We start from the raw sequence: 19072 nt of genomic DNA, 5'->3' as shown, positions 1-19072 counted from the left end.
CATTCAAGTATCTCCTTTGTAGGAATCAGTCTGGGATTATCATCTGGAAACTCGTTACATTAAGGAAAGAAAACCCAACAACCAATCGTTTTGTCCGATATGGAAATCTCTGGTTTCAGCTCCTATGCCTGAGTGGTTAGCATAGTGTAATTAAGCAAATCTGTTGACATTATTCCCTTGTAAAAGCAAAAAGGAAGCCCTGGGCTAGTGAATAAAATAAATGATGGCTGTTCCCTGTCCCAAGGCCCCGTCCATGGCCAGGTTGGGAAGCTTTCCCCCCAGAACTGCTGGGATGGGGCAGGGCATCTGCACACCAGATGAACCTGCTCTCTCCCCAAAACACATCCCCGGGGTGGGACAGGGGGTTCCTAGGCCAGAGGGAGCTGTGCCCTCCTGCCAAGGCACTGTCTTAATCCCCAGTACACTGATAAGGTCACGCCAGGACCTGTGCTCCTCCCTCTGTGCGTCCTCTGAGATTGGCGGCCCTATTGGCCATATTTATAGTGTGGTGATAGGATCAGGGGGAATAAGCATTTAGTGTCCCCTAAATCACACCCCGCTCCTCATAGCCGGTTGGCGCTCACTGATCTCTGCTCCTGCCGCCGGAGAGCCTGGCCAAGACTTTTGAAGGTATGTCAGGAGCTGGGGTGCTCCTTGCTGGGAGTTGGGGTGCTGCTGGAGAGCTGTGGCATCCTTCCCAGTTCTCCCTCCTCACCAGAGTGGGACGAGGATGGCTTTTGGTTGGGGGAAATGTTGGGAGCACATGCAGAACGTGATGCCATGGCTGGGCAGGGATCAGAGAACAGCTCTGGCTGCAAGGGAAACCTGATTTATCCAAATAAAAGGGACAAAGTCACGTATTTGTCTCTTCTGGATGGTGGCCAGGCCATCACCCCTCCATCCCTCCTTGGACCAGGGTCCATCCAGACTGCCCCAGGGATGGGTTGGTGGTCTAACCCTGCCTAAGGCTGGGTTGGTGGTCTGGGATTTTCATGTAGATTGTCACCATTCCCTCAACAAATCCATTTATAGTTACATCTGCCAAGAAAAAGTCCTACACAGGGATGTAGAGAGAGCCCCAAATCCATGCCCTGTGTCCCTGGGCCATGGGGATGGCTGGAGGGGGCCAGGGAAGGTGGGGGACAGTTTGCTGTGGGTAGACAACGTGGTGGGGAGGGTTGGTTGCTCATCTTTCCTCTCCATCACCTTCCTCTTTGCTCTGGTTCCCATTTCAGGGAGCAACGGCGTAGCGGAATGCCTCATCTTGAGGAGAAATCTCCTTCTCAAGCATGGTTCTGAGTGGGCAGAAAGCCCTGCCCGAGGGGCTGACCACCCCTGGCCAGACCTTGACACCCTCCAAGCCAACTGACCACACTGCAGGAGGGGAAACGCAGCCCACGAAGCCAGCGGAGCCTGGCCAGGAGAGCAGAATTGCTCCTGCTGGAGCTGATCCCAGCTTGGTGGCCACTGGCTGACGTTGGGGAGGATTCTCTATGGGGACAGGCAGGTCCCTTGCCTGAAGTGACCCCCTTGGCGGGAGCTCTGGGATCCCAACTGATGCTCATATAGTTTCAACCTCACCCGCTAGCTCTCAGGAGACTTGGTGTTATGCTCTGGGGACTGCCACCTTTCTCCCCAACTGTATTTGATGATGAGACACTTGGGGCCATCCCTGGGGACCCTCCTCACCTGCTTGATGGAGGTCTGCCCCAGTACCGGCTCTGCCAGGGCAGGTTTGTTATCCCTCCTCCTTGTGACCGCGCTGAGCAGCCCCTCGCTGCAGAAATCCCTGCCTGCGGCATACAGAGACCACAGGGGTCCCCAGAGGCACATGGGCCTGATCCAGTGCGGGGAATACAGCAACCAGGTGCTGCCCAACGGCCTCTGTAAGATCGTGGCCACGCTGCCGCAGGGCGATGAGCAGCGGTGCCCGGACATGTTTCGTTGCACCGATGAAGTGTCTTACTGGCTCCATGAGAATGAGGAACGCAAGTGGCAGGTTTTGGAGCTGCGGGAGCTGGTTTCAGAGTTGCAGGAGGAGCTGAGGAACCACCGGCACCGCATCAAAATCCTCGAGCTCCAGGTAAAAGGCTGCTCTTCACGGACCCCGCTCCGAGTGGGTGCCCGTGGTCCCTCCCCGTGGTCCCTTCCAGCTCCCAGCAGCTTGTAGTGGGGGGGACACCCAGTGAAGCATACGGTGGTGTTCTGCCCAGGGGCTGGGACAGCCTTTAAACCCCAGCTGCTCCTGCTGTGATAGCTCAGGAGCCTTCCCAGGCTGATCTTAACATTAGGCACCAACCCTTTAGCTGTGCTAGCTCCTCCACCTTTGAGCCTGCCTAGGATTTGTTGCTGGTCCATCCCATTGTTCAGAGTGGGATCCCAGACTAGACCTGGAGTTTTGGGTGGCCGGTGAAGGACCACACCTCAGATGGCCACAGGTGAACAAGAGAAGCCCTGGCTTCCATCCCATGGCACCCACCCTGCAGTCTCCTTACTGGTGCTCATCCCACCCCAGCTCCATTCACCAGCCCCACAGCTTCACACTAATATGTTTTTTCCAACCGTCTTTGGCACCTCTGAAGCTCTCAGATGTTTGGCACTGTCTCAAACGCTTGGCTTAGCCCTCGGCAGCGGCAAGCAGCAGCTTGCACAGGGTTGTAGCCAGGAACAGGGAGGGAGCAGGGTGTGATTTCGCTGTTGATGAGATGTGCAGAAGAATCAGCAGCTTGCACCCGTATCAGCTGGAACAGCCCCGAGACCGCTGGGTGAACAGCACCCTTGGTTTTGATCTTGTAGCAGATGAGATCTGATACGGTTGGGCTCTGGGGATGATTTATTCTCGATTTTCCTTTCATCCTCACCCTTGGGGTCCCTGTTTGGAAAGCCTCCTTCGGGCAGCTCCGTGGGGAGAGTGAGGTTGTGCCGGAGGCTGCAGAGCTGGGTGGGTGTCTGTGCCTTGGGTGTCTCCGTGGGAGTGAGATGTTCCTGGTACAACAGAGGAAAGGAGGGAGGCATGTGAGTCAGGACGGGTGCTCGTGCTCGGGCAGACCCACTCAGTGTCCCCCACCGAGGGTCCCTCCTCCCATGGTGGCCCCTGTCACGCATCCTGCCTTCTCACCCACCTTCTACTGCTCTTCTCCCATTTTCTCTTTGTAATTGCACTGGGACACACTGGTGTAATAGATCTTCAGTCTCTCAACTTTTCACATTCATGCCCTGGTGATATTTTGTCCCTTAGGACTGTTTAATCTGTCTTTCCCCAATCCCAGCTCCCTGTGCTGGCCCCAAACATGCTTCTGTGCTACCTGGCGCTGCAGCTCTTTCACTGACCTCTCCAGCTCAGAGCCAAATGCGGAGATGGATGGTAATGCACTAAGTATTTTCTGTGCAACGTTCATGCTTTTAATTCATTCTTCATTTCCAGGCTCCGAAGTGACCCATCTAAAAGCAACGTGTCTGGTCCAGGGCAGGGTCTCTTCAGGGTCAGAGGGAAGAGGGAGCAGAACCAGTCTCCCTCCGGAGATGCTGGTTGCCTGGTTGTAGCTGTAGAGGGAACTGAGCCGATGGCCTCAAGCAGGACACTCGGTGTGCAGGGGAGGGAATTAGATGTGGAGAACGAGCTCTCAGTCTTTCTAATGTCCATGCCCAGGTCCCGCACATCCCTACCCTACATATGGGTCTCTTCCTGCTCACCAGCTGGTCCAGTTGGAAGTTTGCTAGTGAGTTATACACACAATTAAATTCACTGGAGAAACGCAAATACTCCCAGGTCTTTCCAGTCACTGGTGTTTAGACCCCTCATACATGCACATGTACACACACACGCATGTGCACATACACATATACATGCCTGTGTACATGCATGTACACCCTGACCCAGATCCGTGAGCCCTGGGGGCCACAGCCCTCCAGTTGCAAGCACTTAGACCCTGAAAAAAAAATCACTGAAGGGAAGGACTGCAGGCTCAGCTGGACAAGGGCACTGACTGGAGGCTGATTTAAGCATGTCCAGCCTTTTTTAACTCCACCACCTCTCAATTTTCCTACACTCATTCCCCACCCCATCCACCCTCCTTTCCCCACTTTTAGCCTTTCCCCTAAACATCCCATAACTACTTTTGCCCAGTCCCACAAACCCATAATACTCCTTGTAATCATGTTTTCCCCTTCTGCAGGGTTCAGGTGGACCTTCTTCAAGGCCACATCCCAGCAGGTCCCTTCCTGGCCCATCAGCAGTAGCTGAAGCCTCTGCTCTTCCTTATTGTACCCCTTATCACCCACCTGGTAATTTCTGTGTCTTTTTGCTTAGTTTATTATCCCTTTCCCTGCTATCTGCTATTTTTTTGTACTGAATAGTCCTTAGACAGATAGTGGCTGCTCTCATACCATACCCTGGTTGCTCTAGCCCATGTCTACCAGCTGGGAGGAAGCTGGTGGACAAGGATGCTTCTGGAGCAGCAGTAAAGGCTGGGATTCCACCTACCCGACCCCAGTGTCTGCCATGGAAGGGTTTCTACGGGATCCAGTGGATCTTGTAGAGATCTGAGCAGTGGATGCAGACATAGATGCTGCTAGGACCTCTTGGATGTCTCCTGGAGGATGGGATGAGTTGGGAGAACATGTTTCTCCTCAGTGGGAGCCCAGGTGAGCAGCTCTGAAGGAGATGTGTCTGCTGTGGGGTGCTGCTGGGCTTCCCACCCTACAAGGAGAGCAAAGGGAGATAGGGTGCACCCAGGTGTCCTGGATCAGCCAGGTCCCTGGTCCTACCTGGGTGTCTCCAAGTGGTTCATACCTGGGGGACGGTGCCAGCAACATCTGTGCCACCAAAATCTGCTGTGCTCAGAAAGGGGACATCCTCTGAGATCTTTTGAGGTCATCTGTGGAGAGTTTCAGTCCTCAAGTGGAAAAGGCCCTGAGCAACTGAATCCAGCTTTGAAACTGGCCCTGCTTTCTGCGGGGGGGTGGGGGGGTGGGAGACTTCCAGCCATTTCTTTCAACCTCAGGTTTTTACATGGGTCTAAAAAAACAAAGGGATGGAAGATGCAGAAGAAGAAGAAGAAGGAAGAAAACAAAATCTGGAGAGTTTTGCTGATGGCAACATGTGTGTCCTGTCACCCTCCAAGCACCGGAGCGGGGGAAAAGCAAGGAGCAAAGCTGCATGGGGTGTAGTGGGGTGGTGGTTTACAGCTGAACAGAGGAAACCAGAGGCAGCAACAGCTGCTGAGCTGCAACCCCCCTCTCCCTGCTGGCTTCGGGACTCTCCCATAAGTTTTCCCACTGCGTTGGTCTGGCCACTTCCCAACGCCTGTGCCCAGCCTGGGAAGCTGATTTCCTCCTGCATCCCCCGGCATCATCCAGCCTGGGCAGATCTCCTCCACCTCCGTTCCTGCCACCGAGGAGCTGGTGCTCCCTTGATCCGTCTTCATAAATCAGCTGCTGCTAGTTGGGCTCCCTGGGGTTTGCCATCAGTATTTCTCCAGGAGCTCAGCGTGGGCCTGTCTGTCCAAGCAGAGACATCTCTCTGAGCTCAGCATCCCTCACTGAGCTGAGTCAGAGCAACAGGCTCCTCCAGGTCACAGCTCCTCTTAGGCTAACGGGGACACCCAAATTGGGTCAGATGGGTTGATCCCATCTCTACCATGCTTCCAGTGCAATTTAGGGAGCAAAAGGAACCTTCTCTTACATCTTTCCCTGTGCATTTCCAGTCCTATTGAATTTGCGCAGGTGGGGCACGCACAGAGCAGGACCCCACAGTGCAAAAACACAGCCCCAGTGCCACCAGTGCAGTGGGATGCAGGGACGGGAGCAGCATCAGGGCACCGTGGCAGTGGGCTGGTTGTGCTGTTTTTAATCAGCAGAAAAAAAAAAAAAAAAAAAAGGATCAACTGTGGAGGAGGGGACTGTCTGGGAGAAAGCATCATGAGGTTTACTGGGAGAGCTGATGCGTGGGTGAAGGGAGCTGGAAGAAGCCTGTATCCGTCACAGCTCACAGAGCAGGTGGGGGGCGACTGATTTATGGTAGAGCCAGAGACACTGCAGCTCTGACAAGGAAAGCACTGTGTCGTTGCAAGCCATAATTCCCACTTTGCTGCCCCTGTCTATCTAGGTGCTCTGGATTTTGGGATACAGTCAGGCTTGATGGGTTTTTAGCAGGCTCAAGCAGCACTGGGAAGGATATTCTAGAGCTGCCATTAGTTATTGGTACAATAACCCAGCAGTGGTGATGCCATGTCCTGGGAACAGCAAGCTGAGCCCTGTCCTGGCAGGAATGACAGGACATTGCAGAGAGGCTGGGGCTGGGCTCTGCTCCCAGGGGGTCAGGGACAGGACAAGAGGGAACGGCTGGAAACTGCCACAGGGGAGGCTCAGGCTGGGCAGGAGGAGAAAATGTTTCCCAGCAAGAGTGGTCCGAGAGTGGCACAGGCTGCCCAGGGAGGGGGCAGTCCCCATCCCTGGGGGGGTTTCAGGGCCGTTGGGATGAGCTGTGGGGGATGTGGGGTAGGGGAGAACTTTGTAGAGTCGGGCTGAGGGTTGGACTCGATGATCCCGAGGGGCTTTTCCAACCTGAATGATTCTGGGATTCTGTGAATGGGGACTGAGGTGTGAGATGGGTCCTGGGAGCAGCTGGAAGGGAAGAAAACATACCCTGGACATGCAGACCCCTTCCAGCTGAAGGAAATCGCTGACCCCCAGCAGCACCACTGCAGTTTTGCAGGTAGTGATGAGTCAGGTGCCAGATCTGTGTCCCCAAGGATATTTAATAAGTCACACGCTCGCACGAACACTTAAAAATCCAGATTTGCCCCTGATGCTGGGGACAAGGAGGTGAGAAAATAGACTCATTTATTTTCAGGGTCTTGGGGTGACTTGTGAGCCTGAGGCAATGATGTGGAGGGGGTGATGGAGGGAGATGGACAGGGAAGGGCAGTGCTGGTGCAGAGCCAACATCCCGCCACCGCAGATGGGTCTGGGATTGCCGGACCCTCGAGAGGGGTTGGAGAGCACCACGCAGAGTTGTTGCATTGCCCAGGGGATGGAGGGGGGGTTCCCAGGCTGCTGTGGGATTATGGAGGTGCTGTTTATGTCCTGCTCTGCCATCTAATGGACAGGGAACACTGAACAAGGGAGGCGAGGGTGTCTGCAGCGACTGCGTGGGGGCGCGTTCGGTGCGTGCTGGTGGAGCTCAGGGTGCTCATCTCCTGCTACAAGCTGTGGGCACCTCCAGCCAGCTTGCACATATATTTTATGTAGGATCAGAGACTGGTTGTCCTAAAAACAAGCAGCAAAAGGGTTGTGAAAGGAGCTGGGGTCCTGTATCACACCCGCTCCTTGCGCAGCATGGATGTGGCCATTGCTCTTTACAGGACACCAGCCGTGGCCCAGAGAGCCGGAGGTGGCAACGTGCTGATAAGCTGTGGAGCTCCTTATAAAATATCACAGTTCAAGGGGAGATTGGACAACTTTTTGGAAGGAAAACCCAGCTGTGGTGACGTTGCTAAATACGTAGAGGCCACATCCCTGTTGCAAGAGGTTGCAGACTGAAGGGTGCTTGGAGAGGAATCCTATCTGCTTGCCCTGCCTGCCTCTGATGCCCTGCCTGCACCAGAGCCTGGGAAGATCCAGCTGGTGGTGGCTCCTGTGGTGGGCTGGGGGCTGGTGTGGGGCTGCAGGGGGAGGAGAAGGGTGCAGGCACCGTCCTTGAGGTCTTTGGTCTCTGTTGGTGCACTCACCGAGTGCTCCTCTGCCCTCTTGCTGCTGCCTGCCCATCCCCTGGGGGTCCTGGGGCCGTGCGCCCCAGCTCCACACTGCTCCTCAGGCATCCCCCCCATCCCACCTTTCTCCTTTCCCGTAGCACGAGGAGGCAACCAGCCGGAACCACAGCTTGGCTCAACGGGTGCAGGACCTGGAGCATCGTTACAGTGAGGCCAGCACGCTGCAGCACATCCAGGCCACGCTGCTCTACGACATGCAGGCACAGCTAAACAACATTTCTGTCCTGACCGACGGGGCCTGGCACAATCCCGCCTGCCTCAGACCTGCCGAGATGAGGCTGCAGGAGGAGATGCACCATCCAGGTGATGGGGAGATGCTGGAGCCGGCTGGGAGGGGATGCTTCACCCTTATACAGAATCATCAAATTCCTTGGGTTGGGTGGGACCTTAAACATCATCTACCCCAACCTCCTTCCATGGGCAGGGCCACCTTCCACCAGCCCAGGTTGCCCAAAGCCCCGTCCAACCTGGCCTTGAGCCCTTCCGGGGAGGGGGCAGCCACAGCTTCTCTGGGCAATGTGTCTCCAGTGGGGCTGAAGGAAAAGGCTGTGGGAGAAGGGCTTTGATTTGCCCCTGCATTGGCTGGGAGTCTGATCTCATCCAACCTGTCTTTCCAAGGCAGCCAGGAGGGCTCCTCAGAGCAATGGACACCTCTAGGGATGGTTTCCATGCTGTCTAGAGGAGAGGTCCTGTCCCCCAGTGCCTCCTTTTTCTCTCCATGGGTGATGTGAGATGCTCACAGGGACCAGCCCAGGTTCTGACAGCCAGGCTGGCATTGCTCCTGCCATCACCTCACGTGCAGTCAGCTGCGTGAGCCTTCCTCCCAGATCCAGGGACTGGTTTTCCATCCAAAAAACCCACAAAACAAACAAGATTTTTTTTTTTTCTTCAAAAATTCACAGCATGAAATTAGGGTTTTGGTGAAACTCTTCAACTTTGAAAAACAACTATTTTGTTATTCCTCACATGCTCTTTTTTTTTTTTTTTTTTTTTTTTTAATGAATGCATTTAGATCATTGCCAGGTTTTTGGTTGTTTTCCTTGTTAGTCCCTGGAATCTTTTCTTGGGTTTTTAACAAACATGGGAACTTTCAATTAAAGAATTGAAGGTTCAGTTTGACTAAAACCTCCATTTTCTGCCAAAGAGCCCACTGCTGTGAAAACATTTTGACCAGGGCCTACCATAGCCAGGATGTGAAAAGGTCAACATTGAGGTGCTGGAAGAGAAACTGAGATGCTTTTGCAAACTGTCCGAGTCTCTGGGTCTGTGGCAGGGGGGTGGTGGCCTTCAAGAAGACAAGACTAGATGTGCCAGTCTGGTCCCTGTGCCCCACATCCTGCCTCCTGCAGCAGATGACTGGCAGGAGGATTAGAGAAGGAAGAAGTGTTACTTCTCCTGAACAGCCTTCCAGCCTTTGGTGAACTCAGGTTGAGGGACTTGTAGAGACAGCGTCGATCTTCTCCATCGAGAAGCGGGCTGGATGGGATGACTCAGGTGGCACTCACAGCATTGCTAATGGCTTTCACCTGCCAACCTTGACCTGTTTTGAGCTGGTGACATCTGGGGTGGGAAAGTCATGTTATTTCTCCCCTGAGTCATCTAGTCTAAGTTGTTCACTGTGCTCATTTAAAGCTCTTTTGGACATCCATGTTGTGGTGGAGGTAGCATGAACAGCTCTGCTGGTACCTGCTTCCAGGTGCCTCTGAGCCCTGAGCCAAGCCAGAACATCGGAGTTGATATCGACACCCGTGACCACCACCTGCAAGCCAGAGCTGGGATTCATCTCAATAACTTGACATGGCCAGGATGGTGACTTCTCTGGTCCAGAGAATGCCAGTCCAGGTGCAGCCGATTGATGCTGCACTTTTAGCTGATAACTTCATGTGGGATCAGGCTTTACTTGCTGTCCCAGATGCCCCCTAGAATGCCTCTCCTTGACCTTTGCTTTCTGCACACAACTGGTTTCTCCCACACACTCTCCTGTAGCAGCAGTGCCAGTTGGTTCCAACCTCAAAGGATGTCCCCAGTCTGTCACCAGACTGCAGGGGACCTCCCAACCACCATCTCCAGTTGCTGGGCTGGGATGTTGCAGTTCTTCATCCATCATTCCCCCTCGGACTTACTTTCCCATTCCCAAGGATCTTTTGCCATCTGCAGTTCCTGTGGTCTCATCCTTTCTGAGTGCTTCGTGGAAGGGCGATCTCCCATCCATGCTTTCTGCCCTCCTTCAGGCTCCTAGTTTTCCCAGTAATCCCAGTCTGGTATTCAGGCCATGCTGTGCTGCCCAGTTTCAGGCTGGGCTAGCCGTGTGAGCAAAATGAAGGGGAGCTGCTTGTGTGAGCTGCCTTTGTGCCTTTTGTTCTAAGGATGGGCTTCACCCCACCAGGGAGGCTCAGCTTACAGATGAAGATGCTTCATGTTGGGTGTCTACATACGTGTGTCCCCACTTGAGCCGGATATTGGAGATAACAAGGCAAACAGCGCGTGGACCAAGAGCATTTCAGCGTGCTCTTTCCACTGCTATGACTAGAGTCTCAGTCCAGCTGACACCTAGTGCCACCTGGAATACTCTGGAGCATCCGAGACACCCACATAAGTCTGGCAGATACAAGACAGGACCTAGATGAGAGAGCTGAAAGCCAGCCCCAGGGCATCTCGGATGTCACCGTGCACCTCTGTGCCAGCAGCTCAGCTGAGCTCCTTTGGTAGGTGATGGAGGGAGACAGGGAGAGCAGCTCTTCTCTCCTCTCCCATGTAAAACCAGGACGAACTGCCCTCTGCAGAAGCCTGTCTCTAAGGACTAGCTGAGACCGCCGGCCTGATGGCTGCTGCCAGGCAAAATAAATCCCACCTGACATATCCCAGTTAAAAAAGTCTTTGGGTTCTCCAGAATTATTTTGATCCCCTTTCCTTGTAAGACAGAACCCACAGCAGCAGTTTGGGAGACAAAAAAAACCCCATCTGCTATTATCTAGACCAACCATTGCTGGCAAACGAGCCAATTCTTTATCCATGTATAGACACTTTAGTGTGAGATACCATGTGAGCCTGGCAAAACGCATATCGTTTCTGTGTTGCCATTACAAAACCAGTTGAACTGAAGACTGCTCCTCAGGCACAGCGTCCGTTAAGTACAGATCTGTGCTAACGAACCTTATTCCCAGTAAGCCACTTCACTCAGGCTTGAAGCCTGCGTGCTGCAAAGGTTTTCAGCTTCAGGAGAAGCTCTGAATCCAGGGTTATTTGCCCGGTTGTGTGATACGATTGTGTGAAAACGATGCTGGCTGTGGCTGTGTGCCCCTTTCCCCACGCTGTGCACTAAACACCGTGTTGCTCTGCTTCCTCACTCAGAGGTGAAGCACGCCAGGAACTGCCCCATCGACTGTGCTTCCATTTACTACAACGGGGTCCGGCAGTCCGGGGTCTACAGCATCATGCCCTCGCTCGGAGGGATGCCTGTTGAAGTGCTGTGTGACATGGACACTGAAGGTACCGCAGGAGGCTCCTACAACATCTTCCAGCAGAGCTTTGGGTGGGATTTGTCTAACCTGGGAGTTGTATCTTATATCTGAGCTATTTCTAAGCTGCTTTACAGTCAGTGAGAGTAACATCTCCAGAAGGGCTCTTCCCCAGGGACAGAGGACTCGTCCTCTCTGCTGACTGAAGGAGGGGTTTGGATGAATACCTCAAACCTGTCATTGTGGCTGGGATTCAGTTGCCTAAATACAGGCATTCAGTGTTCTTTGAGATGTCGTCATGCATCCAAGATATTTGCAACACACGAGTGGATATGACACAAGGTTTAGGGAAAGAGAAACCCTTCTGGAGTAGCAGTTCATCACTGGGGGATATCTGGAGTATCTCCGGCTAGTCGAGGCCTCCGTGTGGCAACCAGTAATTGTAGCTGTGCTGAAGTGACAAGGTATAGGAATCTCTCTCACAGGTTATTTTGGAGTGTAAATAAATGAGCAGGTGACCTCCCATACCCTTAATGTCTAATTAGCCATACAGAGCACGTTACTGTCATCCCAAGGCACAAACTTACTAACGAAATTAGCTGGCAACACTTGAGTTTTGGAAGAATAATGAAGGTTGTCAGGGAAATGGGGTGGTGGATTGTCAGTCCCTTGCCCCGTGGATCTACTCCAGCCCAGATGGATGGGTCACATCAACATTTCCCATGCTGGAGGAAGAGGTTCAGCTCCCCACTTGTAGGCATCTTGCCTGTTGGAGGTTCTACAGGTGACTGCAGCTTTGGGATGCACGTGCTCGTTAAGAAACAGGCTGTTCAGACAATGTGGTCTCTGTTATGTCATTACTATTATTTGCATGACCATCAACAAAATCTTGGACCTGTAGAGTGACAGGCTGTACAAACAGCAAATAAAAAGATGGCCCCAGTCCCGTCCATTCCCACCCCCCCACCCCAAGCTTACAATATTGGAATAAAATGAAAGAGGAGAAAGGGATTTGGACAGATGGGAGAGCAGATGGAGACAGTGAGACAATGCTGGGAGAGCTCATGTGCCTCTGTGGTGCTGCAGGAACAGTACATCATAATCTCCAAATTCCAGGATCTCCAGTTTGTTCCGGCTCCAAAACATTTGCCTCCCCAAAGCTACCACCTCCCTCTCATTTGAAACCACCTTAAAATCTGGGACGGTCAACAAGGGGGAACATCATCATGAACCAACACAGGAGAGGTGGGAGCCCTTTTCCGTGAGCTATGATGGACATCACATTTTATCCCCATGAGCAACCAACACTGTATTTTGTCACTTGGTGGGAGGAGGCATGACAAGGAGACACCTTGCTGAGCTGCAGGGGGATCCTCAGAGGCGACACCAGTGAGGAGCCTGTCTGGGACCCTTGGATGCTCCCTTGAGACTCGCATTTTATGTTTTCTCTCTCCTGGCAGGTGGGGGCTGGACGGTTATCCAGAGGCGTCAGGATGGCTCAATTGACTTCAACCGGACCTGGAACGAGTACAGGGAGGGCTTTGGGGACCTCAGTGGCGAGTTCTGGCTGGGCAATGAGAACATCCACAAGATGACGAACCAAGGGGACTATTCTCTGCGCATTGACCTGGAGGACTGGAACAACAAGCACAAACATGCCTTCTACCAGGTCTTCAGGTAGAAAGCGGGTTGGCCTTCCCTGGTTCTCACAGACACGACTGGTTCAATGTCGGGAGACCTTCGGACATGGGAACCCCATTGTGGTCAGAAAGGCTGTCTAGAGGGCTTTTCAGACTGGGCCCAGGTTGCTTATCCTTTCTTCCTCACCTGGATTTTACCACCAAATTTCACTCCAGGTTGAAGCCTGGGTGTGAACTAGCAAATGTGCAGTGTGGTTTGGCCATGGCCAACATCCACATCCCCAGGGGAAGGGAGCTGTAGGACACAATGGGCAGTCCCCAGCTGCTCAGGGACATTTTTACTGCCAAAATTATTGAGCTCTATGTCAAAAACAGAGTTTTGAATCCCATGGTCTTGCTGGACAGGTTGTCCAGCATCTGTCTGGTTTAGAATAGTGTTTTGATTTGTACCCTCTCTCCTCATGGCTCTTTACTTGCTGGACCTGATGTAACATCCTTCAATGTCCACCGCTCTTCCCCTTCTCTGGTGTTTTATTTATCCATACCACATCAGCCACATCTTTTCTTAATCAGGGGTGACCAGGTCTGTCTAGACTGTCCCAGATGAACCCCTTCCCCATCTGCACTGGAAATGCTTGTGGGTGACTCTGCAGCAATCCACCATGGGACGATGTCCAAGGGAGCTCTGCACCTTATGGACACTTGAAGCTTGAGGGCTCCGGGTAGAATCCCAAATTGCTGAAAATGCTGGAAAAAAACCTCCCACTGCGTGAATGTGCCATGAAGTATTGTTCACCAGCAAATGTGTGCTCTGAATTGTCACCCCAACTTTTGTTTTGTTTGATCAGACGTCACATGCAACGGCAGTGACCTTCAGCCTTCGCTAGCCTGAGGGGAAGTTACTAATTAGCTCAGTCTGGGTGAAGAGTGAGATGCTTGTTACGTGGAGAGGAGGCAGTGCTGTGTAATTAGAGGGACTGTCTTGCCAAAGCTGCCTCAGCCTTTTATTGTGGTTTTAGAGTCATGGTCTGCCCAGTTCAGACCTATAACAAGTGCCCTGAGTCATGACAAAGTCACGCACATCCCACAGAAGGGAAAAATACAACATCTTTGGCTTCTAGAGGTGATGAATCATAGCAGGGAGGCTGGCCAGAGCAGCTCGATGATTGCTAGGTGATCGCACCAGGAATGCAGTATCCGGGCTGGAAAGGAGACTCAAACACTCCCCATTAAACAGTCCCACCTTTGTTGCTCGCAGCATTGAGGACGAGGAAAACTATTACCGCCTGCACGTGGACGGGTTCAGCGGGACGGTGGAGGATTCCTTTGCCTGGTACCACAACAAGAGGAGCTTCAGCACACCCGATTCAGGGAACATCTGCGCCGAGATTTGCCACGGGGGCTGGTGGTACCACCAGTGCTTTTACTCCAACCTCAACGGGGTGTACTACAAGGTAAGGTGGAAGGATGAGGATGCAGATGTTAACACACAAGGTCCAGGGCTGGGAGGAGGCTGTTGGTCCTCACATCATAGCAATCCTTCCTGGCTTGGCCAGCCCCTGCTCTTCAGGGAGGGAACAAGACGAGCGCTGGGCAACAAGACAGTCCAGCCTCTTCGGTGGCATGCGCCAGGCACAAGTGTTGAGCCAACTCTGCACGCTGGGTTTTGGGACCACATGGGGGAAACTTGTGGTACGGGTGACTCACACAGAGATGGCTGGATGCCAGCTCCATTGGGGCCATCTGAAAAATGTGACATGTTCTTTTCACCACATTGTCATTAAGCTCTTTGCTCCAGTGTTTCAGAGCAACCGGTTTTCCGATGCGCCCATCCGGATGATGCTTCCAGGTGTTTCCTGTGTCTGACCATCCTTTCTGTGCATCCCAGGGCGGCCGATACCCCATTAAAAACCGCAGGATCCTGGGACCAGATGGGATCGTGTGGTACTCATGGAAGGACACAGACTACTACTCCCTGAGGAAGGTGGTCATGATGATTCGACCACGCACTTTCCGGCCCCACATCTCCCCGTGAGAGAGCCTGGGACATTCTTCATTTCACCTCACGTTGGGCTGGAAATAGTTTGCTGTGAGCAAAAACTGATGCTGGAGATCCCCGAGGGACTGAGCATGATGCCTGTTGCTGCTTGTTTGCTTTCAAGACAATTGAACCAACAGCCGAGGTGTCAAGACCTTTAAGAAGTGTTTGGGTGATGAAGCTTTCCTAAAAACGTGGAGGTGATTGCTGAGACAGGCTTTGCAAAGCCAAGCACGTGGCTTGCCGTGTCACTGGGTAGCAGCAGAACTTGGTGGGCTTGGACATCCCCAAGGCTTGAGACTAAATTCGTTTGACTGGGTGATGGGGGTCAGCCACAATAAGGCTGGACGGGAGATGTTGGGTGTTCTGGCTACCAACCCAACGGTATTTTAGAGAGAAGAACCCGCAACCCTATACGAGTTTTCCACATGGGACGGCAGGGACCAGTTCTTGTGCTGTAAGATGATTATCTCTCCAGTCTCAGAAGAGTTTCTCTGCTCACATCACTGTGTCTGTAGGTTCACCACGCCAGGGCTGGGCTATGGTGGCTCCGAGGTGCTGAGCTGGCCCTGAGGAAAGCCGGGGAAGCCAGCATGCTACGCTCAGACACCACGTCAGGGACAAACAAGGAGGAAGGTCTGCAGTGGCCCTCGCCTCCTCTGGCAGGGATTGTGTTACACACGTGGACATTGGCTACCTGCAATAATAAAACTCCAAATGAAAAGATTTACAAATAAAATTTTGCAAAGTTTTGCCATTTTGCCATTCTGTTTTCACCTCTATGTCCTTTCTCCAACAAGGAAATTCTGATGAATTTTCTATCCACCCTAAAAGTGGTCAGACATGATTCTAAGTCTTTTTTAACTGCCTTACTCCAGATAAAGAAGTTTTGTTGTTGCTGTGTTTTAATTTTCCATTTGTCGCTACAGAGAGAACCCTCCTTTTTTCCTGACTTTGCCTCCTCACAGGATCAAGAGATGGAGGCTGGGACTTGGCCTCAGCCCTGATTGTGTTTGGTGATGAATATTTAATTAGATTACCTTTTTCCTGTTTCATGTGCGCAGATGAGTTCAAAGAGGGTTCATCAAAGAGGAAAGGCATATGTATTAGAGACAAAGCACCATTCCTCCCAACTACTTGTCTCCTGCTTGATGTTCTGATGGTTTCTGTAGCTTTCACACTATTATGGACTATATTTTGCCTGGAACTTAATTTTTCATGGGCAAATCAAGCAAAGAAGTTGCCTTCCAGGCTTACTACCGACTAATCTCCCCAAGATAATAAACCAAATGTTATTTGTCCTTCCCTCTGCTAGGTTTGCCTTGGTGATCTTCCTTGGGGGGGTGTTCCCAAGATCTTCTGATGGTGTTTGGGGTCTGAGTTGGTCTACGCTGCTCTTGTACCATCACTTGCCATGAACATCTGGGCACTACCAGCGGTGGGAGGAGATATTTCTTGCCTCATGGCGCACACATATCTGATATAATGTCATTCCTTCAGGACCTGTCCTTCCCTCTTTGGACTGCAGGCGTTCAAAAGGCCATGATGTCCCCTGGTTAAGCAATATCTCACTAAGAGACTAATAAATCACTTGAATAAGCAACAACTTAATTAACTGATGATCACATTGTCATTATTCATCTGCAATCTGATTTGGCACATTATTAAACACAACGATAAAAGTATCACTCTTAAACCTTATGAATCACACACTACTACTGCCGAATTACGGTTTTACCATCCCTCCCTCCCCGCAACATTTCATACCAGGGTGCAAGTGTCTCCTTTGTTACCCTCTTGCACTAAGTCTTTTGGACATAGCCTTGATGAAGAGTCTAGCAAGTTGTCCAAGGACATCCCATGCAGTTGGGTACCCAGGTCAGTGTCACCACCATCTGTAGACATCCATCCCCTGACCACCGAACACCCTGTGTTCCTTACCTGATTTCATAACTTACTCCTCTTTTTTTTTTCTATTTCTACTTTAGAACTTCTTTTTCTCAGCCCAATATGCCTCTATATTTTTTTTTTCCCTTATTGGTCCAAATTCTGCTACATCCATACTCTAATTTATTATATTTGATGTCATGATTGAGGCAATTTTGCCCTACTATGTCACTACTGATACGGTTGGTTGCATACAGGTGGCTTTGCAAGACTCTACACCCCAAATCTCCCCTACATTTATGTGGTTCATACTGGAGTACACTCTCTAAGATGAATCGTTCTACTTCAGACGTGACCCATCCACCTTGCCCAAAGAGCTCCTCATGCGCAGAGAGCCTGCATGCTGGATGGTTTGGAGTGCACACAGCACCCTTTCAGTTTTAATATTAGGAAAACTTTTCTTCACCCAAAGGGTTGTCAAGTGTTGGAACAGGCTGCCAACGCGGGGGGAGTCCCCATCCCTGGAGGGGTTGAGCAGACGTGTAGACGTGGTGCTCAGGGACAGGGTTTAGTGGTGGCCTTGGCAGCGTGAGGTTAACGGTTGGACTCAATGATCTTAAAGGTCTTTTCCAACCAAAACAATTCTGTGTTTCTGTGATTCTATGATCCTTGCCCTCGAACGGTTTTAATCACTTTCCAGGTTCCCTGCAGAGACCTCACCTAGTTACGACACCCAGTGCTCCAGCCGCACCCCTCGCTCACCAGTGCCAGCTCCCCATGAATGAACAGCTGGCACCTTGCCCAAGTTTATGGTTTTTGAGAAACCAGCATGAGGCTACGGACTGGATAAAGGACCTCAAATGGCAGAACTGTCCCTGCACAGGATGACACACGAGCCAGGAGAAGCTCTGAGAGCCCAGCAGCAGGTGCGTGGCAGGAGGATTCACCTCTTCGCTTGGCGTCCTGGAGGCTCTTCCAGGATGCTGTTTCTTTTGATCTGTTGTGTGTGAATTCACAAAGAAAGGGACTTTTTTTCCTCATGTGCCGTGCAGCAACTGAGCAGTACTTGTCATGTCTGCTCTGAAGGACACCCAGGCATCCTCTGATGTCCAGGAGGTGCAACTGACAGCACAGGTCTTGCTTGGGCTGGGATTTAGGACTGGGATTGCATCTGGCTTTTCAAATAGGAGAGGTGGGTTCAGGTGAGAAGGTCTGCACAGGTCTCAGCCTGTCTGAGAGTCTGACAAATGCCGTGAAATGTCTTCTTGGGAGGTTTCTTGACAGCACCACACCTTTGCTTTGTCCCTTCCTCTTGTACATCCTGGCTGTGCCTGTGGGATGGTGCTTCAGGAGAGGACTCCACCACCTAGGCAAGGACCTGGTTGCCATTGCCTCCTCTCTGATATTTGGTGCAGGATGCCCAGGTGTGAGGCTCTGAGTTCCAACTCCTCACCCAGCTGTGGGTGTCTTCTGCCATTTGAGGCTTGTGGGCTATTAGAGGCTGGCACATGGGGTGGGCAGGGGTGGGACCCAAGGGACCCACAGGACCCTTTGGAACTTGGTGGGAAGCTCTGGGAGCATCTCAAATGGTTCTGCATGGTGAGATGAAGATATTTGGTACCTGAGCAAAGCTAAGAACAGCCTGAGTTCTCATCACGACAAGCCCCAAATCCAGCCAGAGGATGCCTGAGTTCCTCTTAAGTAGGAGGGAGAAGTGGAGCCAGCACCTGCAAAGGCAGCTCTGCTACAGGATGGGAAGGCAAAGTCTGAACTCCTGGGTGCTCACGCCCCACAGCTTACAGTGAGTGGGACATGGAGATGCCTCTTTGCCTCTCCCCTTGTATGGGGCTGGCAACCCTGCTGGCTTCCCTTGGAGGAAGGTCCTGGCCCAGGTGTCTCCTGGGTACCAGCCTTTGGGCAAGACACAGCAGCGTGGCTAAGCAAGAAACTAAATGTTACACCCCATCAAATGTCCCCAGGCCTGCACGGGGGGAGGAAGGCGCCTGACTGCCCCCAGGACAGGCCTCCCACTTGTGAGCCTGGCTCCTTCTTCCCCTTCACACCCAAACTAACCCCTGCCTCGTTAATTTGCCTGACTCCATTATAGCGCTGTCTAAAGTGAGACGGGGCAGGAAATTGTATTGACAGAGCCTCATCGAGTGCAGCCACGAGGCAGACACCCCGTCGCGTTCCCTGCATGGCTGCGCTGACCAGACGGCCCTGCAGAGTCCTGCCCTGCATCAGTCCATGCTCTGTGGGTCTCCAGTCCCATGGTTG

General features: G+C 52.2%; 1 protein-coding gene across 2 annotated transcripts; it reads left to right on the top strand.

The window, feature by feature from the left end:
- Window positions 1-567: 567 nt before the first annotated feature.
- On the top strand, window positions 568-16444 carry LOC141955855 (techylectin-5B-like). 2 transcript variants are annotated; one of them, XM_074895403.1, is made up of 7 exons: window positions 568-630; window positions 1236-2083; window positions 7853-8075; window positions 11124-11261; window positions 12691-12907; window positions 14129-14324; window positions 14759-16444. In XM_074895403.1, exons 2-7 carry the CDS (start codon window positions 1649-1651, stop codon window positions 14903-14905), a joined length of 1356 nt encoding a protein of 451 aa, XP_074751504.1. In that variant the 5' UTR covers window positions 568-630; window positions 1236-1648; the 3' UTR covers window positions 14906-16444. The 2 variants fall into 2 exon arrangements, with proteins under 2 accessions (XP_074751504.1, XP_074751505.1); XM_074895404.1 differs by having other exon boundaries at window positions 14669-14876.
- The last annotated feature ends 2628 nt before the right edge of the window (window positions 16445-19072 follow it).

This window comes from Athene noctua, chromosome 1 (assembly GCF_965140245.1).
Source record: "Athene noctua chromosome 1, bAthNoc1.hap1.1, whole genome shotgun sequence".
Taxonomy (NCBI): Eukaryota; Metazoa; Chordata; class Aves; order Strigiformes; family Strigidae; genus Athene; species Athene noctua.
This window is presented reverse-complemented; position numbering and strand designations above follow the sequence as displayed.